Source organism: Pleurodeles waltl, chromosome 5 (assembly GCF_031143425.1).
Source record: "Pleurodeles waltl isolate 20211129_DDA chromosome 5, aPleWal1.hap1.20221129, whole genome shotgun sequence".
Taxonomy (NCBI): Eukaryota; Metazoa; Chordata; class Amphibia; order Caudata; family Salamandridae; genus Pleurodeles; species Pleurodeles waltl.
This window is the reverse complement of record NC_090444.1, coordinates 1,374,823,115-1,374,847,503: the sequence shown is the minus strand read 5'-3', so window position 1 is coordinate 1,374,847,503 and position 24,389 is coordinate 1,374,823,115. Positions and strand designations below refer to the sequence as shown.

The window sequence follows — 24,389 nt, the reverse complement described above, 5'->3', positions numbered from 1 at the left end:
AGTTTTTTTCGGGACCGGAACGCACGACAGGCCTCGCAGGTGTCTTCACTGTGCTCAGGTGACAGGCACAGGTTACAGACCAAGTGTTGGTCTGTATAGGGGTATTTATTGTGGCATTTGGGGCAGAAACGGAACGGGGTCCGTTCCATCGGCGTTCTTCAGCACGCGGTCGGGCCGACCAGGCCCCGACGGGGGATCAAAAAAACTACGCCCGAAGGGCACCGGAGCTCTTCGATCCTTCGACGCGGTGTTGAATCTAACTACGCCGATCCCGAACGCAACAATACCGACGAAAATCTTCCGAAATTAGCTATCTTTCCGTTCCGAAACTCGGAGCGACAGGAACACGTCCGAACCCGATGGCGGAAAAAAAACAATCGAAGATGGAGTCGACGCCCATGCGCAATGGAGACAAAAGGAGGAGTCACTCGGTCCCGTGACTCGAAAGACTTCTTCGAAGAAAAACAACTTGTAACACTCCGGCCCAACACCAGATGGCGAGCTATTGCAAAACATGCGTATCTACAGCGACAGATGCCATCGAACCACATATTTCCAAGGCAGAGGGTGTTGCACCCCTTCTGACACAGGAAATCCTTTGTTCTGCCTTCTCCTGCTTGAGCTGGTCAAGGACCTAGACGGCTGAAACTTGTCTGAGGGACTACAGAAGCGGGGGCTGCGCGCAAACCCAAGAAGACTGGTAGGAGCAATACTGGGGGTTCCTCTAAGGAGTCCCCAGAGCACATGGAATCATGACACCAATACTGCCATTAGTATTGGGGTATGATTCCGACATGTTTGATGCCAAACATGCCTAGGTTCTGAGTTACCATTATGTAGCTGGACCATAGACAGTGACCTGTGGCCAGTACACGGGTATAATGGCTTCCCCGCACTAACAAAGTCTAGTACATTAGAACTGGAGTTCGTAGGGCCACCTCCGCTTCTGCAGGAATGTCTTCACTCACAAGAACTTGCGCCCTTCCCTTTGGGCTGAAAGTGCCTACCATTTGCGTAACTTACAGTGACCTGGTGTAGTGACCTGTAGTGAGAGTGCATGCACCTTGTTATGCAGGCTGCTTTTCTCAGTTCATGGGCAGTTATTTTGCGCCTTGGTTATTCCACATGCTTCTTGCGACCCTGTTGACTATTTTGAATGAAACACTTGATTGTTCGATGATCACGCTTCAGAAGCTTTGCAATTTTAAGAGTGCTGCATCCCTCTGCAAGATATCTCACTATTTTTGACTTTTCTGAGCCTGTCAAGTCCTTCTTTTGACCCATTTTGCCAAAGGAAAGGAAGTTGCCTAATAATTCTGCACACCTGATATAGGGTGTTGATGTCATTAGACCACACCCCTTCTCATTACAGAGATGCACATCACCTAATATGCTTAATTGGTAGTAGGCTTTCGAGCCTATACAGCTTGGAGTAAGACAACATGCATAAAGAGGATGATGTGGTCAAAATACTCATTTGCCTAATAATTCTGCACTCCCTGTAATAAATCTTTTAAGTTAGGCACAACCATTCCACCTTCATCTGTGGGTTCATGGCCTTTATATCAATCAGCACCTTCTCTGGGAATCGCAGAGCAGTTCTGAGAAAATAGCAGGTTTTGGAAGAAGGAGGGGGAGACTAATCATTTCAATTATTACTACCCACCCAAGGGGATTAATGGCAGTTTGAGCCAGAATAGTAGGTTCTGACGGATGGTAGTGACATATCTGTTGAGGTTGCTACCCCCTCAGGTCCATGTATATACAGTACGTTTGGACTCCTAGATACTTCAAAGTAGTATGTTTCCATCTGAGGGAGTTTCCTAGAAAGGCAGAGCATTCCGTTGGCCCTGTAGACATAGGAGGATAGAGGCAGGACTTGTCCCAATTGATCTGGAGACCTGATACGATCCCAAAGTCAGGCAACAGGACTTCTAATTACAGCACGTGTCTTTCAGGAATAGCAATGCATCATTTGTGTACCAAGCTGCTGTATGGTATTTGCCTTATATGTCAATACCCCAGTCCAGACCCCTGTTGCGCGACAAGCTTGCAAATGGCTCAAGGGCCAAGACAGAGAACACCCCTGTCTAGTCCTTCTTTTCATTTCCATTTGTTCAAGAACATTCTGTTGGTGCACTCCCCAGGTTTCATGCATAACAGTTGTATCCATCTCCGTAGGCTCCATAGTATGCAACACCTCACACAGATAAACAGGTAAGGCCATAATTGGGTCTACCCAAATGCAATGCTAGTGGGCGTCCCCCTTGTTGGCCTGCATGTTCCATCACATGAAACAGTTTTCACAGGTTAATGTGCGTGTTGCAACCCAGGAAGGAACCCCATTGGTGTATGTATGAGCCCCAGTAAATATGGGAGCAGCTGATTGGCACTAAACTTCCGCTCTATCTTCTTGGGGAGAAGTGAGAGTGGTCTGTAAGATCGGATGTCCAGTGGGTCCCTCCCTTGTTTGGGTAGGATTACTATAGTAGCTTCCCTGGTCGACTTGGATAGCTGTCCCACACTCAGTGCCCCTTTGTACATGACATGGAGGCGAGAGGCCAAGCAGGAGCGATAAGGAGTGTAAAACTCTGCTGGTAGGCTATCCACTCATGGTGTTTTCCCTTGCACCAATTGATCTGTTGCTGTTATCTGATAGAAATTTCTAACTACATATTCCTTACCTTAGAATATTCCCCAGGCATCAGACTGGGTTTGAGAACATTTTTGAGCAGTACTCCTCCTGCTGGTAGGTGGCGTCATTCAGCTTTGCGTAGGCCAACCCAGAGGAGACCTGCGCAGTACCTATATAGGCGCCACCCTGGGGTGCTGACATCACTTCTTTCCGCACCAGATTAAGCTTATCCAGTCTCAGCTACCTCTCACTTTTTGACTGGCATTTTTTGATGTTTTGTTGAATTTGTTAGAAATGTTTTGTTTCCTGGTGTGAGGTATTGTACGAAAGTCACTCTTTTTGGCATGGTTACCCCCACGTTTTGCCTGCTATCACTGTGCATAGACTGTTTTCACTGGGAGCCTGCTAACCAGGACCCCAGTGATTGTGCTCTCTCTCCTCTAAATTTGGTTGCCTTAGTGCCCTATACACCCCACAATTGGCATACTGGTGAACTCCTGTAAGTCCCTAGCATATGGTACTTAGGTACCCAGGGCATTGGTACACCACCGGTCCCCCATGGGCTGCAACACATAATGTGCCACCCACGGGAGCCCATGCCAAATGTGTCTGCATGTGAGAAAAGTCAAGCGTGCAGCTGCCACTTGCCACCAGTTTGGCCATATTTCAGAGCTGCAACATCACTGGAGTGCCCAAAAGCACAAGGTGTGCAATACTCAGAGACATGGCCAAGGTAAGAAAGGCTGAAAGACGACCACCACTGAACAAGACACACAAGCTGAAACGTCAAGACTGGGTCAAGACATATCTCAAGACTGATTTTTCTAAGGTTTTATGGACTGATGAAATGAGAGTGAGTCTTGATGGGCCAGATGGATGGGCCCGTGGCTGGATTGGTAAAGGGCAGAGAGCTCCAGTCCGACTCAGACGCCAGCAAGGTGGAGGTGGAGTACTGGTTTGGGCTGGTATCATCAAAGATGAGCTTGTGGGGCCTTTTTGGGTTGAGGATGGGGTCAAGCTCAACTCCCAGTCCTACTGCCAGTTCCTGGAAGACACCTTCTTCAAGCAGTGGTACAGGAAGAAGTCTGCATCCTTCAAGAAAAACATGATTTTCATGCAGGACAATGCTCCATCACACGCGTCCAAGTACTCCACAGCGTGGCTGGCAAGAAAGGGTATAAAAGAAGGAAATCTAATGACATGGCCTCCTTGTTCACCTGATCTGAACCCCATTGAGAACCTGTGGTCCATCATCAAATGTGAGATTTACAAGGAGGGAAAACAGTACACCTCTGAACAGTGTCTGGGAGGCTGTGGTTGCTGCTGCACGCAATGTTGATGGTGAACAGATCAAAACACTGACAGAATCCATGGATGGCAGGCTTTTGAGTGTCCTTGCAAAGAAAGGTGGCTATATTGGTCACTGATTTGTTTTTGTTTTGTTTTTGAATGTCAGAAATGTATATTTGTGAATGTTGAGATGTTATATTGGTTTCACTGGTAATTATAAATAATTGAAATGGGTATATATTTTTTTTTGTTAAGTTGCCTAATAATTATGCACAGTAATAGTCACCTGCACACACAGATATCCCCCTAACATAGCTAAAACTAAAAACAAACTAAAAACTACTTCCAAAAATATTCAGCTTTGATATTAATGAGTTTTTTGGGTTCATTGAGAACATGGTTGTTGTTCAATAATAAAATTAATCCTCAAAAATACAACTTGCCTAATAATTCTGCACTCCCTGTATATAACTGCTCAACTGACTTAAAAGTCACGGTGGCTGGCAGTCAAGATTAACCCTAAAGATATTGTGGCCATACTGGGAGATACAAACCTGATGGAAATACTATGCACTACACAAACTCAAAGATCCCCTTTCTCAGCACATTATGAACAATAAAAGTCAGCTATAATAGGTACTTTAAATAATTAGGGGTGATTGCACCTTATGCCCCAGACCTACCACTGTGGACATCCCAAGGTTTGTCAACAGTGGACAGGCGTCCATGGCATAAAGCAGCAATCATTACTATGGACGACTTGTATAGTGGAGACACGCTACCCACGATTGAGGAATTGGTCAGAGACTGTGGCCTACACATAGGACAGTTTCTTTCGTACATAAATACACTGGTGGAAGCAATCAAGGAAACATGGGGTCAGGGTGACAGAACCAAAAATCTCAGAGGCACAACTGACGCACGGGATAAACCGCAAGGCAGTGATGTGTACGTATAAAGCCTTGGCCCGCCAATTTTTATACATCCATGACCATCTTGAGGACAGAGTGGGATCAGAAAACAGGGGCAGATATCTGCAACACAGATTGGAAGCGCATACTGCAGTACACTAAAACAGTTACTAGAAGTCCCATATTTAAATTCACACAGTTTAATTATTTACACTATACATATTTGTCACCAGTGCATGTGGTCAGATTGTACCCAGATGCTACCGTAAAATGCCCCAAATGCCATGATACTTTGGCTCATTTTTTCACATGGAGTGGGAAAGGCCTCGCAGATCCAACCCCTTCAAAATACTGACAGGTTGATCGCTGAGCCTAACTATTGCAGTTTTCGGCTGGGCAGATTCTCTAGGCCAACTAAGTCCAAACTCAAATCCTAAGTCATAGATTTGGTACTGCTCCTGGGTACGCGCAGCATAGTGTTGAGATGCAAAGCAACTGGCTAGATGGTGGACAACAGAAATCAGTGTTTTGGACTGCATATGGAGACAGATTTGGGGATGGGGGGGCAGGTTGGGAGAAAACACCCTCTACTGAATGGGACACAATACTCCTAGCATTGCAGGCTAAAGTCAGATTATGGGTGCCCCTATATACAGAAATGGCACACGTTTGGCACTGAAATGAAGGACTTTCAAAAGATCCACAATAGACTTGTACAAACCTGTAACAAATTTAAAGCAATGTTGCAATGAAAAATAATAACTTGGTGGATTGCAGGAAGTAGGCACTGAGGAGCACTACAAATGGAAGTGAATGGTGGCTGGAAAGGGAAATGCTGGACAAACAAAACAGGGACCAAAAGTCAGTTTTATGTGAGACTTTCACAAGTTTATAGGTTTGTAAGTATTACTTGATTAACATACAGCTCACAAGATGCAAGATTTCAAGAAATCTGCTGTACAAATTATGTGATTGTATTATTGCAAATTACATATAACAGTGCTGATGATAACTGCTGAATCCATGTTAAAAACATTAATAATGAGCTATTAAAATAAAAATCTTCTAGCAGGATTTGTGAAGAGGGATAATCACTTGCTATGGGTTATTCATCAATCTCAGAAATGGAAGAACAAGATCTGAAACCTGTGCCACACCACAGTGTAATACAAGACAACAAAGACTCCCTGAGGGGAAGCTTTAAAACATATGCTTCCTAACATAGCATTGGAAGGACAGGCTAAGAAAGTTTCCCCTGAGGGAACCATTGTTGTCTTGGATTACTGTATAACCAGGTTTACAGAAATACCTGGTTGGCCTTTATTTTAGCAGCTAAACCTCAGCAGCAGACCACTAATAAAACACTGACACCTGTTGTCTTTCCATTGCAACTAGGTAGGCCTCAGTGCTGTGATCCGAGCCCTAATAACAAAAGGAGCATTCAGAGAGGTCGGAAAACAACCTGCTGTGCAAGGACTGTATACAGGGGTTATGATGTGACAATTCAAAGAAAGATTAATTCACAGGTACAAGGATGCACCTTTAAGACACCTAGGTGGCTCCCTGAACAAAGGAGCAAGAGGTCAACGGAGGATAATAAATAATCTTTCATACCCACTCTTTTTTAAGGGAACATTTTAGACAAGCAGAAATGCATAGCATCCTTTATAAGACTGTTCCTCTCATCCAAAAAAAATAAGAAAAGCGAATTACCCAGAACTCAAAAGATCAAGTAGCACCAGAGAGTTCTCTTAAAACTGTATTTTGAGATTTAGAACATTTTTTTTGTTAGACGCTTATGATTCTTTTATTTATAACGTGAGCCATATTTTAATGTCAAAACACAATAGATAACACCAATTTTTGGTAGATTACCTCTTCTTCAGAGTCAGACAACACTTTCTTCTTCATACTATGGTACAATGGAATTATATCATAGCATGTTTGGTCCCTGAAATACAAAGAAAAACGTGCAACTTACTTTGCCTCTTCTGTTGTGCAAATACTATTAATTAGGTAATATGTAGAAGAATCTGCATCATACATTTCAAGATTCATTACATTTACTTATTTAAGAAAATTACCCATCTGCTACTGTCAAATACATGCTTTCAGTCTAAGCCAATATCTGTGTACTATGGTTGGGAAAAATCCTATATTATGAGTGCTGCTAGAAATCTAAGGGCAATCTGTCCCATAAAGGTGGTAATGGATGGTGACATCAGTTCTGCATCATTTTTGCGTACCTCATTTGGCCAGGACAGGTATTAAGTAGTACAAAAGTAATAATCTCAACTTAATATACTACTGTTTGTATGACTATACAAAAGAAAATCTACTTTCAGCTAGAGGGAATGCACAAGATTTAGAATGGCTCTGCAAGAAAATGCGTATCAATGAAAGTCACCAAAGCCAGGTACCTTCCTTTGTTACAAGATACTCCTTCCCCAGTTTCCTTTTATCACGTACAAAGCAGTATCCAATAACGAGGTGGGACTGAGGTAGTCAGTCATTAACCAAATCATTCTTCACAGTATGCCTTAACTGCAACACTATCTCAACTCCACATAAAGAAAGTAATGTCTACTCAAGATAGGAATCAAACAACGATGACACTTGGCAGATGTTCACGAAGAAACACATTGAAATTGCATCTATTTCTCTAGAACAGTGGTTCCCAACCTGTGGTCCGGGGACCCCTGGGGGTCCGCGAAGCCTCCTTAGGGGGTCCGCAACTGCTTAGAAAATTAAATAATACAAATAGTTTAGGTTCCCCGCTTTCAGAAATGACTTAGTGGGGGGTCGCCGGATTCCAATAGTGATTCAGTGGGGGTCCCCGGGTTCCAGTAATGATAACGGGGGGGTCCACAGAAGTCAAAAGGTTGGGAACGACTGATCTAGAACAATGAACTCTCAAACTATCAAGGACAAGACAAAAAAACAATGGTCATCTACTCTGAAATGCTAGGTCCTCTGCAAAAATAAACTAGAACCGGAGAGCTGCTTAAGGTTCCAAACTAGGTAACCATGCCTCAGAAAAGTAAAATGAGATGGAATCTAGAAGGTAGGAAGCAAACCCATATGAAGAAGATGGAAATCTGATACCAGTCCTGCAAGATATCACGGCTTAAAGGTTAAAACCGCTCGATCTTGATAAAAAGTAGGGTGGAGAAACAAAGTGCCTGCTGTTAGCTTACCTTCCTGAAAAACGTGATAGCTAAAATAAAAACAAGTTATTTACCTTTGGTAACACCTAATCTGGTACAGACTATCAAGCAGCAGATTCCTTACCTTAGAATCATCCCTAGGCGTCAGACTGGACCAGGAATTTTTTGAGCAGTAGCCCTGCCTGCGGTAGGTGGGGCTGTTTAGCTCTGCATCAGCTGTGCCGTAAGTGACGGACACCTATATAAACATCACCTTGGCATGTTGATGTCAGTTTATTTTCATGACTTTCCTCTGTTTTTTAGGGTTTAAAGTAGTGTAAGGGAGCGTACCGAAAGAGTCTCCTACTCGCTGACCCTCCTGGCAAAATTAATGGCCACCAGAAAGGCAGTTTTGATGGTTATTAACCAAAGAGGGCAGCTGTGTATCGGCTAAAAGGGTCTCTACATCAGGAAATTGAGGACCAGGTTCAAATCCCACTGGGACACGATGAATGATCTGGGGATGAAAACACGACAGGGCACACCCAATGTGTGTCATGTCCCACTGAACCTAGATGAATTTAGTATATACAAGTCTACCCTCACAGTACGCCTGGAGCCATAAGGCAGGGTGCAATATATTTCAGGTAAGGACATATCTACCTAAGTGAACAGCGAAGCCCATCTTAAGGTATGTACTGGACACTCTACATTACGAGTTCCCAAGCTACATAATGGCTTCACTAAAACCTATGGTACTTGGTATCAAACACTTTATCAAATAAATCCAGGCTGATGCCATCCTTGGATTTATTATGACGTGCACCCAGAGGGCACCTTAGAGGTGCTCCCTGAATCCCAGTAATATCTTAGTGTGCTGGCTGACTGGTTGCAACCAGTCTCCCACCACAAACAAGTTTCTGACACCCTGGAGATGAGAGCCCGCACTCTCAGAGGCGAGATGATTGTAAGAAGCTGGCCTGGTATGTGGTGAGCACCTTCGGTGTTATCACCTTATACCAAGTCCAGGTATCCCCTATTAGTGAGGTGTAGACAGTGTCAGGGAGCCAGGTCTCTTTAGAGGTAGTTGTAGGTGAGCATCCATGATTTACCTAGGAGACACGCAAACCTTATGCAATACCATTACAGTCACACAGCACTTACAGACATGAAAGAACCACACAGTGTTACCATAATAAAGTACCTTTATTTTTGTAACACAAACACTAAAACACTGTATAGGCAGTACCTCACTAGGAGGTGAGTAAATACACTATTATGTACACATTAGAAGTCAGTGAATAGCATAGAAAGCAATAGCAAATAGTAAAACTAAAGAAAATAGTGAAGATCCTAGGGTGAGACCAAACCATATACTAAGTAAGTGGAATGTTAAAGGCAGTACCCCACCAAAGGAAGTGGAATCCGTAGAGGGGAGCTGGAGGAACTAGGAACCCCAAAAGGTAAGTACCAGGGTGTCCCCCAGCGACCAGGTGAAAAGAGGTAAGTACCTGGTTTTTCCCCAAACCCATAGGAGAACTTTGGAAAAGAACTGTGCAAGACCTAGACAAGACTGGAACAGCTGGATCCTGACAGGAGAGGACCTATAAAAGAAGGAGACCAAGACTAGTTCGAGTTGGAGTGTCTGGCTGGGGCAGGAACCGCTACCCACCCTTATGTGGATGCAGGAACAGGTTGACGGTGGATGAAGAGAGTCAGCAGTGCAGCAAAGTAGCAGAAGAGGAGTTACAGAAGAGGTGCAAGTGATGTCTCATGTTGGCGGCCGTGATGCAGTCGGTCAGTGGTGCTGGAAAACCACAAACAAGCCTAGGCAAATGCATAAGTTGGTGATGAAGGCTGAAGAGGACCAACAAGGCCCAGGGGACTCGATCAAAGGAGGGGAGACTGAGGTGACCCTCAGCAGCTGGGGGAGTCTCAACAATAGGAGGCAGCAGGTATAGGAGTCGCAGTGAGGCTCACTCAGGACACCTGGAGAGGAGTCCCCCCAATTGCTGCGGCATCAGGCTGGAGACTGTGCTTTGCAGGTAAGAGTGCTGGAGGCCGGGGCTACATGGAGCCTGAAGATCCCTTGGCGGAGGAACAAACAATCCTTAGTAGCGGTAAGAGTCGCAGTGCATAGGGGTACTGTCCTGAGAGGAGGCAAGGGCTTACCATCTCCCATGTTGGACAGCTGGTAGAGAGGACTAAGGGGACCACTCCAGACCACGACCTGTGATGCAAGACCCACGCAGTTCTGGAGGAGAGAGGATCCATGAAGCCGGTCGTCGTTGCAGTTGGTGCCTGCGGATGCAGGGAAGTGACTCCTTCACTCCAAGGGAGATTCCTTCTTGCTTCTTGTGCAGGCTGAAGACTAGTCGCCCACAGAGGATGCACAGCCAGAGAAATGTTGCAGCTGCTGGAAGGAGACAGAGAAACAATGTTGCAGAGCTGAGTTGTCATTGAAGTTGCAGACTGTCAGATCCTGAGTCCAGTTACAGTCCTGGTGGCCAGAAGATAACGTAAACGATGCAGAGGAGCCCTGATGGAATCCTGCACGTTGAATCTGAAGACCCACCCAGGAGGGAGACCCTAAATAGCCCTGGAAGGGGGATTGTCACCTAGCAGGGTGATCACCTATCAGGAGGGGGCTGTGACGTCACTTGCCTGACCTGGCCACTCAGATGCACCCAGGGGCCTCTGCCCACCTTAGATTCAAGATGGCAGAATCAAGTGGCCACCTAGAGGAGCTCTGGGTGCCATCCCTGGGGTGGTGAGGGACACAGGAGTGGTAACTCCTTTCCCCCTGTCCAGTTTCACGCCAGAGAAGGGACCGGGGACAATGGACTGGTGCAAACCAGTTTATGCAAGGACACCAAATGTGCCCTTCAAAACATACTCCTCCCAAGCCATGTAACACCTATTTCCAAAGGGAGGAGGCGTTGCCTCCCTCTTCCAAAAGAAATCCTATGTTCTGCTTTCCTCTGCTTGAGCTGGTCAAGCAGGAGGAGGGCAGAAACCTGTCTGTGGTGTGGCAGCGGCACGGGCTGCCCAGAAAACCCCAGAAGGCTAGTAGGAGCAATTCTGGGGGTCCTCTAAGGAGCCCCCAGAGTGCCTGGAATCATACAACCAATACTGGCAACGGTATTGGGGTATGATTCTGACCTGTGTCCAGTACACAGGTAAAATGGCTTTCCCGCACTTACGAAGTCCAGGAAAATGGAGCTGGAGTTCGTAGGGTCACCTCTGCTCATGCAGGGGTGCCCTCACACACAGGTACCTGCACCCTACCCTCTGGGCTAGCAGGGCCTGCCATAGGAGTGACTTGCAGTGACCTGTAGTGAAAAGGAGCATGCACTTTTTTATGCAGGCAGCAAAGGCAGGCCTGCAGACATTTCGCATGGGCTCCCATGGGTGGCACAATACATGCTGCAGCCTATGGGGAACCCCTGGTGCCCCAATGCCCTGAATACCTAGGTACCATATACTAAGGACTCAAATGGGGGCACCAGTATGCCAATTGTGGGGTGTGCAGAGTCCTAAGCAACCACATTTGAAAGGAGAACGCACAGTCACTGGGGTCCTGGTTAGCAGGATCCCAGTGAACACAGTCAAAACACACTAAAACACTGACAGCAGGCAAAAGGTGAAGGTACTCATGCCAAAAAGAGGGTACGTTCCTACAATGGTGAATACACCTACTCCAGCAGGATGTCTAAAGAATATGCATACCAAGACCAGGGACTTAAAGACCCTGCTGCCTTTGGTATGTGACTCCGACTTCCAAGACCTGGGAGTTGCCACCCCCCTGCCCTGAGGCCCACTTAGCACCAGGACAGGCAGGAAATAGTCAGTTAGCTTGTTCCACCTTTGGGCTAACCACACCCCTATGGTGGGCTACTAAAAGTGGAAACATGAGGAAGAATTCCACCATCTTTATTTTGGTGAAATAGGAGCTCTAGGACACGATCTTTCTCAATCCCCACAGGAACTAGTCATATGGAGGGTGTAGTCACCCGAAGGGTAATTATCCCATTGGCTACTACTCTAAACTCCTGTAAACACCCCTAAATTGAGTATTTAGGTTGCCCATTGACACCAGAAGAACAGATTTGACAGACCCAAGAAGAAAAGGACTAACAAGAGCCAAAGGAGTGAGAACTGTGGACAACTGGTGGACTTTTAGTGTGAAACCCTGCTTGCCTACCTGCTCCTGTCCTGATAATCAACATCCTGACTCATCCTGCAGCTGTGGGGACTCCAAAAGGCTCTGAGGTTCGCCAGCACTTCACCGGCCTGTCAGCATCTTCCCTTTCTTGGAGTGGAGGAGCCACTTCCATGCTTCCTGCAGGCACCAACCTCAATGTCCGGCTCACCGTTCTGCTGACCACCAGATCGACCAATGAAAAGCAGCCCAGGAGGAGATCACTGTGCTTCAAGATGCCATTCCAGTCTCTCCTTCAAATGAGAAGACATCAGGATCAACCAGAGATGCACCAATACCTGGGATACCGGACCGCTTGCAACTACCAAGGTTTGTTGAAGTCCAATCCGGATTCCAACACTGCATATGAAGACCAGCCTTCGAGGGACGTCAGCATCGCAGAGGACATCTTCCAGAGCTGTCCAGCTGCACTGTTTTGTCCCTCTTCTTGCAGGTTCCCCAAAGAACAGTAGCTGCCTTGATGCAGGAGCACTGATAATAAAGACCCACTCTGCACCCCAGCTTCCCGGCCCAGGTCCAAGACATCCAAAGGGGATCTCTTGCTCCCAGGACATCCAACGACCAAGCCCCCCACTTGGGAGCTCCCAGACTTAGCCCAAGGTTTCCCCTTGCATTCTCTTTCTAGGTGGCCGCCCTCGTCGCCAACTGTGTGGTGGGCAACACATCTGACTAGACTAGCACTACTGCAGCCAGACGCCCCAGGGCAAGTAAAACTTTTTTTTGCTCCTGCTTGTGACCTAGCACCACTAGCACCCTACAATCCACAGGGGACCCCCAAAACCTGTTTGCAAAGACCAATTTCCAGAAAAGGACTTTGGAAACTTTGCCATGTAAAAGCGCATTTAAGTAAAAGTGTTACTTGCAAGGACAATACAAATTTCAACAATATTTATCTTATAAAAAGTATTCTGGTGTTGAAACATATAAACTATTTTTCTAAACATTGGTCCCTAGTTCCTTCTTGAGTGTGTGTCATTTGTTGCCTCTGTGTGCAACAAATGCTTAGCACTATCCTGTCATAAGCCTAACTACTGTCCCAAACTACCACAAAAGAGAGCTTTTGGGATGGTCACTTTTACCTTTGTAAACCAATAACGGTGGCCTGTACTATGTGCCTAGTGTATCCCTACATTTGGTACACTGCATAGATAGCCAGCTTCCTACAGTAGAAATGGCTGAAAGATAGCCCTTGACGGTGCCCAGAGCAGAGCCCTGCTGGGCCAAAGAAAGGACAAATAATAGGACATGAGAAAGAGGAGTACATGGGGATCAATGCTTTTAGATCTACACCATGCCACAAATATATCCCATCTGAAGGTGTATGCAATTTGGTGGAGGGATGCCTGGCTGTCAGAATAACAGCCCATACTTCGGGAGGAAGGTGGAAGGGTAACTACTGACACTCAATCTCCACGCATGAGTGCAAAGTCTGTGCAGTTTTGCGTGCAGAGCCCTCTCCTATTTCTGCAACAGAAGATCTTCCTAAGAGGCAGCTTGACTGGAGGACGAATGGTCATGCTCAACAGCTCGGGATACCAGACTCTGTTCAATCCAAAGTCACAAAAACAACTTGCTCCTGGTCGATCCTGGTCTTGAAAAAAAAAAAAATTTGCACTTGTATAGCGCACCACTCACATGTTAGGGTCTCAAGGCGCTGTAAGCATAGCGCTGTGGAACCCCTCCTGGCTGTGAGGCACCCACTCCTGGGCACCCCCAGGGTGAAGCCAGGCATCCAAGCGCAGTGAGGGCCATTGTGGAGATTACGCAAGCTATTGCCCAGAGTTACAGAGTGGGACCCATTAGTTAGATTAGGCACCGAGGTGAGAATGATCTGGTCCAAGGGAATTGAACCCAAGACCTGCCGAGGCGGGAATTGAACTCTGGTCCCAAGCCAGATCTCTGGGTCTGAGTCAAGAACTTTGGGCAGGAGTACTATTGGCAGAAAGGAATACAGGATGCCGGACCTTCACTCAAGACGAAAAGAGTCACTGAGCAAAAGCCACATTAGAAACTCAAGCGCACAGAAAGTCTGGAATTGCACATTTCATGCAGTAGCGAATAGATCTAATCAAAGCTTTCCCCATTTATGGAAGAGGCCTTGTACCACCTCCAGATGGTGACACCATTAGTGACCCAATAGACATCAACGGCTGAGTTTGTCCGCCCTTGCGTTCAGAGAGCCTGCCAGGTGTAAAACCGCACGGGAAATGCACTGGTGTTCCAGCCATGTCCAGACATGCAGCACCTCTTGACAAAGTGTCCACAATCTCACCCCACCCAGCGTGCTGCAGTACCACATGGTGGTGGTGTCCGTGAACACCTTCTTTGATGGAGGGTAGAATGACCATTTAATGCCAAGCAAATCGCCCGAAGCTCCAACAAATTTATGTGGAATCCAGACTCAGTCAGAGACTAGAGCTCTCCGATCGCCACCTCTCCCAGATGGTCCCTCTAGCCCAGGAATGATGCATCGGTCATTAAACTCAGATCTGGTTGGGGAAGGGAAAGAGGTTTGCCACTAACCCAATTGTAGTTTGTTAGCCACCACTGCAGGTCTTTTGCAGTTCCCTCTGAGATCTGGACCATGTCAGAGAGATTCCCCTGATGCTGCACCCATTGGAACTTCAAGTCCCACTGCAGAGGTCACTTATGTCAATGGGCATGTTTTACCACAAGGATGCAGGAGATTCAGCAGTCCCAGAGTCAGTCTCATCAAAATCCAGAATAGAGGTTGAAACTTTGGTATCATAGCCTGAATATCCTGGACTCTCAGTTTGGGATGATCAGCCTGAAACTGCACTGTGTTCAGTCAGCTCCGATGAAAGGTAGCGCCTGGGATGCAGTCAGGTTTGACTTTGGCATGTTGATGGTGAACCGCAATGAGTGCAGAAGGCTCGCTGTAGTACTTGATGAATATCTGGGGCAAGCCCGCCTTCAACAGATCATGGCCGAGGTAGGAAAAAATTAGAACCTCCGAAGGTGTGCGGCAATCACCAGTGTCATCTTGGTGAATACGCGAGAGATGGTGGTACGGTTGAAAGGGAGCACGGCAAACAAAGAGTTTGTGGCCCACCATGAACCACAGGTAATGTCTGTGGGTGGGCTAGACGGGGATATGAAAATATGCATCCAGCAAATCCAAAGCTACCATCCAGTCTCACGGGTCTAGAGCGGACAGAACTTGAGCAAGCATGCAATTTTAAATTTCTCCTGTTTGAGTAAGAGATTTAGAAGGCGCAGGTCTAGTATGAACTAAGGCCTCAATCCTTCTTGGACAACAGAATGTACCCGAAATAGCAACCATGACTAACTTCTGATGCTGGCATCCTCTCTACAGCTCATTTGGCTAAAAGAGCCAACACTTCCTGGTGGAGTAAGGAAAGACAGTCCTCCATCAACCGATCATAAGTGGGTGGCATGAGTAGAGGAGCAGTGACAAAGGGGATGGAGTAGCCCCTTTGTACAATCTGTAGTACCTAATGGTCTAATGTTCGTGACTTCCAGAGGGGCAGGTGATAGTATATTCTGCCCCCCATGGGATTCCCATCATGGTAGGAGGGCAAAATAAAGGGGCTTGGAGGTTGTGGCTGCCGGGAGAGTGGTGGACTGGCCGACTTCTGGCTATCTGTCCCGCGTGGTCTGTGGGACCCAAGTCCGGGGCCATGAAAACGGTGTGGAAGCTTGCTGGCCGTGGTGGCTGGGAGGATATTGACATGGTCAGAAACTCCTTCCGTGGCCACGAAAGGAGCGAAAGGAGGACCGGGGTTGGCAAGAGGACATAGAGAGGTACAAAGACCTGGCAGTAGCACTGAGTCCCTAGAGTGCTCAAGGGCTGAGTCTGCCTTCTCTCCGAAAAGACTGGAGCAATCAAAGGGCAGGTTCATAAGTGATGCTTGGACATCCTTGGGAAAGCCAGCAGCCCCCAGATGTACAAATTGCTCTGCCCCGTAGGCCGGTAGTGTCCAGCTCATAAAGTATGGAGATATGGTGAGCTTCGTTGCATCCCTCCCATCTGCAATTGCTCGAGAAAGTAAGGCTCGGGCCTCCACTGGCAGCACTTGAGAAACAGAGCCCCATATCATGTGGGAATAACAGCCCAATAGGTCCATGGTGTTCACAGATTACTGTGCTATGCTGGCAGAATAGAAAGTCCTCTTTGTATAGGTATCCAGCCCCTTGGAGTCCCTATCAGGTGAAGTGGAAGGGGATGCACCAAGGTTACTTCTAGATGTGAAGGCCTGGACCATCAAGCTCTCTTGAGTGGGGTGCCAGGTGAGGAAACTGAAGTACCCTGTAGCAGAGCAGTGGCAGTGAGCAATTGCCCTGTGCACAGGAGCCCCTCTGTAGGGCTTGGACCAGGAGAGGAGGATGTCGGTGAGGGTTTCATTAAAGGGGAGAAACAGTTCCGAGGGGACCAGTCCCCGGTTGAAGCACTTCAATCAAGACATTCTTTTTGACTGCTAATAAGGGCAGCTGAAGGTCCAAGACCTCACTTGCCCTACGCACTACCATAGCGAAAGGGTGCCCCTCTCTCCATGCCCACAGTAGAAGGGGAGACCAAGCCATTGTCAGCTGAGGTGGCTATCCCACTGTCATCCACCAGATCCTCATACCAGGTGTCCTCAGTATCAACCAATGGGTGGTGGTATTCGTTAGGGTTGCTGGACTCCTCCAATTCATCCCTTGTACCAGGCTTGACAAAGACCCTGGCCCCAGAACCGGCGTAGTGTGATGCTGGCCCTGCTCCAAGTCAGTTTGTTTGTACGATGGGGATGGAGTCATAAATTGGTGCTGACTGGCAGCGGGGAGGGTTGGGCGGTTAAGAAGGGGGTCGACACAGGAGCTGGTGCAGGAGAGGGTCTTGGTTGCACCGGCAGTGCCGCTCTTAATCCAGCACCGGATCCATGGTGCGAGTCTGGAAAGGAGGATATATCCGCCAGCAGAAATCCAGTAGGGGCCCCTCCAGAAATCATGGGACCCAGAGAACCTTCAGAGTAGCTGGACGTCCCAAAAAGGAGGTGCATGGACTCACAGAACTCACGTAGTTCGGCAGGGGCCACTCTAGGAAAATCGGGAAGCGCAGAGCCGTCCCTGACTGGGACTCAGTGGAAGCATGCAGCCTGTAGTGCCAATGGTTTCTTATCTTGTCAGAAGATTTGGATTGATGTAGAGAAGTCGAAGACCTCTTTCACTACTTGGATTTCTTTTTCTTGTGCGTCTTACCGGATGTGACTCGATCAGGAGGCCAATCATCGGGTGTGTCTCCGTGAGCGGTCCAGGGACCTTTCAGGTGACAGGGACCTTGATCATTGCAAGGGTTGTCGGGCAGTAAAGAGATTGAGGGGGCGCTCTGGTTGCACGGTGTGGCAATCCTCACAGGTCTTCGAGTCATGGTCTTTCTTGATGCACCACAGACAGGCCAAGTAGGGGTCTGTCACAGACATCACTGACAGGCTCTACATGGTTTAAAACAAGCAAGTTTCTTGGGAGACATCCCTATCACACCAGGAGAAAGGATTTTGTTTCTCAAAAGTACTTGACAAAAAGACAAAAAATAGCCAGTCAAAAAGTGACTGAGGGGTAAGTCTTAAAGGATCTGTGCTATCTGGTGCGGAAAGGAAATAAATGACATCATCGCACCGAGATGCACCTATATAGGCACTGCCTAAGTCACGTCTGGCGTAAACAATGCCGGCTCGGAGCCATACGACATCACCTACCAGCACACAGGGGTACAGCTCGAAAATTTTCCAATCAGTCTGATGCTTGGAGAGAATTCTAAATTAAGAACTCCAAGACAAGCAATCTCTAGCAGATAAATGGCCTTAATGGGAAGAAATTTCACAGGACACTAATGTAAGTGCTTGAACGAAGTTGCCATTCAGAATGTTAATACAAAGTGCAGGACCGCAATGGACAGAGAGGGCCAGATTATAAAAATCCTATATGAAATCTGACACAAAAGAATGACATAAAAAGGAAACAACCCGGAAGTAAAGGAAAAACTTGTGACCAGATGACCAAGTTATAATGTTGCTAATAGATACTCTATCAAACAGCAGATTCCTCTTCTGCTGAATTCTGCCAGCATTGAATCAGGAATCTTTCCTGCAAAAGGGATGTCAACATGACCTCATTTTGCATACTGATGTCAGTTTCACAAAAATAAAAAAATATTTACTTACATGTAACTGTGGGTCTCCACCATTGGTAGCCTTCATAGATTCACTTGCTCAAATTATTCCCTGTCATCCAAGTGGGAGTCCTTTGGTAACATTATAGTAGCTGTAGGAAGTTGGCTCTGTATACACTATTTCAAATTAAGAAATAGTATGCACAGAGTCCAAGGGGTCCCCTTAGAGGTAAGATAGTGGCAAAATTAGATAATTCTAATGCTCTATTTTGTGGTAGTGTGGTCGAGCAGTAGGCTTATCAGATGGTAGTGTTAAGCATTTGTTGTACACACACAGACCATAATTGAGGAACACACACTCAAAGACTTACTCCAGGCCAATAGGTTTTTATATTGAAAAATCTCTCTTCTTAGTATATTTTAAGAACCATAAGTTCAATATTTGAAGTAAATACATAAAATGCAAGGTACTCCACACAGGTAAGTTAGGAACTTTGAATTAGAGCAATATCATATACAGTCTTTGTTAAAATGGCAATAAGCAGACAGTGCAAAAATCAACAGTTCCTGGGGGAGGTAAGTAAGACACTTACAAGTCTCAGTTCCTGAGCACAGGCAGCCCACCGTTGGGGGTTCAAGGCAACCCCAGAGTTACCACACCAGCAGCTCAGGGCGGGTCAGGTGCAGAGGTCAAAGAGGTGCCCAAAACACATACGTGCCTATGGAGAACAGGGGTGCTCCGGTTCCAGTCTGCCAGCAGGTAAGTACCTGCGTCCTCGGGGGGCAGACCAGGGGGGTTTTGTAGAGCACTGGGGGACACAAGTAGGTACACAAAACACCCTCAGCGGCACAGGGGCGGCCGGGTGCAGTGTGCAAAGCAGACGTCGGGTTTTAGATAGGAAACAATGGAGGGACCCGGGGGTCACTCTAGCGGTGCAGGCAGGCACGGGGGGGGGGGCTTCTCGGGACAGCCACCACCTGGGCTAGGCAGAGGGTCGCCTGGGGGTCACTCCTGCACTGAGGTTCAGTTCCTTCTGGTCCTGGGGGCTGCCAGTGCAGTGTTTGATCCAGGCGTCGGGACCCTTGTTACAGGCAGTCGCGGTCAGGGAGAGCCTCTGGATTCTCTCTGCAGGCATCGCTGTGGGGGTCCAGGGGGGGTCGTCTCAGGCTACTCACGGGGTCGCTGTCGCCGAGGAGTCCTCCCTGTGGTGTTGGTTCTCTGGATCTCAAGCCGGGGGCGTCGGGTTCAGAGTGTGAGATCTCACGCTTCCGGAAGGAAGAGTGAGTTCTTTGGAAGTTGCTTCTTTGTTGCAAAGATGTAGCTGTTTTTTAGCAGAGCCGCTGCTTACAGGAGTTTCTTGGTCCTGGGGCTCAGGGCAGTCCTCTGAGGCTTCAGAGGTCGCTGGTTGCAAGTTTTCGACTCTGGAGACAGGCTGGTAGGGCTGGGGCCAAAACAGTTGTCGTATCTGCAGGCTTTTAGGTCAGCAGTCCTTGCTTGTAGTTCAGGTTGCAGGAACCTGATTTCCTGGGTTCTGGGGTGCCACTAAATACTAGATTAACCAGAGTGGATAAAGTTGTTTGCTTCTCTATTGGCAGGGATGGATTTGCACTTACCGTGTCCATTATTGCTTCTATAAAAGAAATCTCCTTTGAGATGATTAGCAAACTTTAGTTTTTGTTTATTGGAGGCCTAAGGACTTGAAGGTGTTGATAATGGATTTGATTGAGGTGTTGGTAGACTTTGTGAGCTTGCATCTGAGCATTCAGACAGCTAAGTAAAGGCAGGCTTGATGGATGAGACACTGAAGATGGGCGGGTACTGGAGCTTTACATTTAGTAAAGATTCTGGGTGTGTAATGAAGGCCAAAAGGAAGCACTCAAAACTGGTAGTGGCATCCAGTGTAGATCTAAAATGGGCCTCTATTCTTAAGCAGCATTTTTGGCCATTTCTAGGAGTCCCTTCTGTAGCATGGACTGCATGCTAGCTTTCAGCAAATGCTGGTGTCTGTGTTTTGTTTGGGCTGGCGGAGTTGTTGGAGGGTGTTAAAGAAAACTCCATTGTGTGATCATACTTGATGACATCAAACACCCATTTGTCTGTAGTGATTGCCTCCCAGTTGTAGTAGGTGGATTCTGCCTAATACAGGGCTCAATATTCTGAACATGTCTCGTTTGGTATCCAATGCCGTAAGATGGTCAGTGATGTCTGGTGTCCTGACCTTTTTGCTGGGCCTTACGCTTTTGTTGTTGTCTCTAGGAGGGCTCTTGTCCTCGTCTGTAGGAATATGGCTGTTGCCAAAGAGACGTATACTCCTGATGCTAAAGTGGAGCATGATATAGGCTGGTTGGTATGGTGTGTACTAGTAGTCTTGATGAAGACCATGGTTTGACTGCATTCTGTCTCTCCCGCAAAATGAACGAGGCTTTGGTTGTTGTAGAACTCCCCCGTAGACCTAGCTGTTTCATGTCTGATTTGATACCTTAAAGTGCATATTTTACAAGCCCGCCAAAGTGCCATCAAATAGCATTTCCATTATATTGTTTTTAACCTCTGGTCTAAAAGAAGTGGTTCTCAACAATCCTCATCTGTGCTCTAGGTAGCTGTCTAAATTCAATACCTGAGACATCTATTGCTGAGTCACTCATTGTGGCTGATGCTTCTTATGCTTCATGGAGGACAGTGCAAAGCCAAGTAACTTGTTCTTCTGATGGGCATTTCAAACTGCAAATTCCGTAACGTTTGAATAGATACCTGGTGAGGTAGAAATGTTCCCTGCATGGTGTACAAATGCGCCCCTACCCTGAGTGCCCAACAGAGTATCTGGTACCCTGTTTTTTATTATGGCCTTACTCTCACATTAATCTAGTGTGCGCACAGAGGCTTCACCTTGTCCATTGACATCAGTGAGGTCCTAAACATGCCCTGTGACCTGGAAAGGGGCATCAAGTGCAAACTCATTGCACTCACAGTGGACTAGTGACTCTGTCATGGGTTTAGACCATAGAGAAGTGGTGGTAGCCTAACATGTTTTGTGACTACAGACAAGCTGTATAGCGAATGCTAGGTATGAATTTGAGATTAGTCTTTAGTATGGCCTTGTCTTTTGAAAATTGCAGGAAAAGTTAGTAGAAAGGAGTGTAGACCTACTGGCTCACTCAAGTAAAGATAAGTAACTAAGCACTATCCCAGATCTTAACTCTAACATCCCAAGGAACAAGTTAATTATCTTTGGTAATGCCTTATCTGGTAGAGACACAGACTAGCCGCAGATTCCTTATCTTAGAATTCTCCCCCAGGCGTCAGACTGGATCTGGAAATTGTTGCTCAGCAGTACCTCTGTGTGTCGGTGGAGGACGTCGAGCGACTCTGGAGCGACATCGTCCCCGGACATGATGTCAGCGGAATCCATATATCCCCTTCTCCATCACGCTGACGCCAAACTCTTCGGTGACTAGAAGCCGCAGAACAATGCAGAGCAGCAGAGAAACTGTTAGTGAAATAGTGTATAAGTCAACAAGAAAGGAAAGGACCCGTCGTGAGACGTACAACACGAAAACAGGAGAGAGAGCACACCAAGCGAGACTGAAGAGTACACAGTTCGCAAGCAGGGAGGATGGGTGGGTCGATAAGGAATCTGCGGCTAGTCTGTGTCTCTACCAGATAAGGCGTTTCTGAAGGTAAGTAACTTGTTTATCTGGTAGACACAACTAGCTGCAGATTGAAAATGTCACTTACCCAGTGTACATCTGTTCGTGGCATCAGTCGCTGGAGATTCACATGTTCTGCATAGCTCGCCATCTGGTGTTGGGTCGGAGTGTTACAAGTTGTTTTTCTTCGAAGAAGTCTTTCGACTCACGGGACCGAGTGACTCCTCCTTCTGTCTCCATTGCGCATGGGCGTCGACTCCATCTTCGATTGCGAACAGATGTCACCAGTCTTGCAAAGAACAACCTGGCAACAAGATGAAATAACCAGGTACAAGACAGACAGGGCAAGAAGATAGCATAAGTTACCCATAGGACATAAAGACCGGCATATCAATATGGGATATGCAGTCAGGACTTGGAAAGGAAATTCCCCATAGAGAACGTGGCAGTGGCCACGAAAAATGGGGCAGTCAGCCACAAATAATAGCTCCATGATAGAAAGGGTAACACGACCAATGGACCTGAAGAGATAGACACTGAAAACACATGACAGAATGTGAAAAGAATAGATGGAGAAGAAGTGAGAGAGACCAAAAAGGCTATCAATGACTAGTGTAACGTGCAAGGGAGAACACTCTCACAGCCGAAGGGAATAGCACCCCAGCAGAGTATATATGTGAAGAACCCACAAGCAAAGGCAGAAGACCACAAATAACTAAAGGAGAAAATATACCACTAAGTGTACAACACAAGCAGTAATGGTTGCCCCAGAAGAACCAAGGAAAAATAGATCCAGAACCCAATGGGTTAATAGAGTCCAAGGGCCCAAAAAGGGCACACGCGAAAGTGCAGTGTACACATACAATAACAACGTAGGAACCCTTGAAGTGGAAATGGTACAACATAGTGTAAAAGAACCAGATGTATCCGTGTGTATTCAATATAAAAAATGACCTTGAGAATAGAAATGAAGGGGAAGAAGGGACCCCTGTCAATAAAAACAGCCATGAAGAGACAAGAAATGCAGCCATTCATGGGAACGGAATGCGGAAAAGTCATCTGCTCAAAAAGGGGCCAACAGAACTGTGCAGCACAGAACAGAAATAAAAAGCAAAGCAATGCAAACCATGAAAGAGGAATCGGACCAACCAAGGTAACCAGAGAGGAAGACCAGGGCGACAGGCCATAGTGACAGACTCAGAATAGAGCCTCACCACTAAGAGCGAGGGAGTATGACCGTGGCCATGAGGTCACAGAAAATCCAAAGGGTAAGAATAACCGGAGGAGAAGACGTTTGCCGGACTGAGAAATATGGAAGGTGTAAAAGGAAAGCATCTAGTGCATAGAAGAAAGACAGAACCATCCCTGACCTGAGCCTTAAAGATGAAATGCCCAGAAAGAAACTGTACGACATAGTGTCTCTAAACAGGGGAACAGGCAGGAAAGAGACATGTGGAGGGAACAACGTCCAAAAGTGTGTACAAAAAAGAGTGGAGCCAACTGACATGAAACATCCACCAGTGACAATGGAAGGAATACAGACAACGGTAATAAAGAGTCAGCACACATCTCAGCAATCACAGTGGACAATGAACGAAAGGAGGAAGTCCACCAAGAAAGCTGTAGGAAAGCATGTACAACCCATGGTTGAAACCAATACTATAACCGCTTCCATTGGAGTGAAAGAAAATGGTAAAGCATGGCGTGAGAATAACATACAAAAGAACAAAGGAATCTCTTGAACAGTCAAGAGAAGAAAAGGTACAGATTCCGGAGGAGGTATGTGAGGAAATGCCTCCTTGGCATGGTTACCCCCCTGACTTTTTACCTTTGCCGATTCCAAGTTATGATTTGAAAGTGTGCGGAGGCCTGCTAACCAGGTCCCAGCACCAGTGTTCTTTCCCTAACCTGTACCTTTGACTCCACAATTGGCACACCCTGGCATGCAGGTAAGTCCCTTGTAACTGGTACCCCTGGTACCAAGGGCTGTGATGCCAGGGAAGGTCTCTAAGGGCTGCAGCATGTCTTATGCCACCATGGGGACCCCTCACACAGCACAGACACACTGCTTGCCAGCTTGTGTGTGCTGGTGGGGAGAAAATGACAGTCGACATTGCACTCCCCTCAGGGTGCCATGCCAACCTCACACTGCCTATGGCATAGGTAAGTCACCCCTCTAGCAAGCCTTACAGGGTGCACTATACCATAGGTGAGGGCATAGGTGCATGAGCACTATGCCCCTACAGTGTCTAAGCAAAACCTTAGAAATTGTAAGTGCACGGTAGCCATAAGAGTATAAGAGCCATAAGAGTATATGGTCTAGGAGTCTGTCAAACACGAACTCCACAGCACCATAATGGCTACACTGAAAACTGGGAAGTTTGGTATCAAACTTCTCAGCACA

At 46.9% G+C, this 24,389-nt stretch overlaps 1 protein-coding gene across 2 annotated transcripts in view; it reads right to left on the bottom strand.

The window, feature by feature from the left end:
• The window catches only part of PHIP (pleckstrin homology domain interacting protein), a 1,338,206-nt gene that overhangs the window by 304,559 nt on the left and 1,009,258 nt on the right, over positions 1–24,389 (bottom strand). For both annotated transcript variants that reach the window (XM_069235639.1, XM_069235640.1), the window contains one exon: positions 6,712–6,787. In XM_069235639.1, coding sequence (XP_069091740.1) covers positions 6,712–6,787 — 76 coding nt within the window. The remainder of the gene's footprint in view (positions 1–6,711; positions 6,788–24,389) is intronic.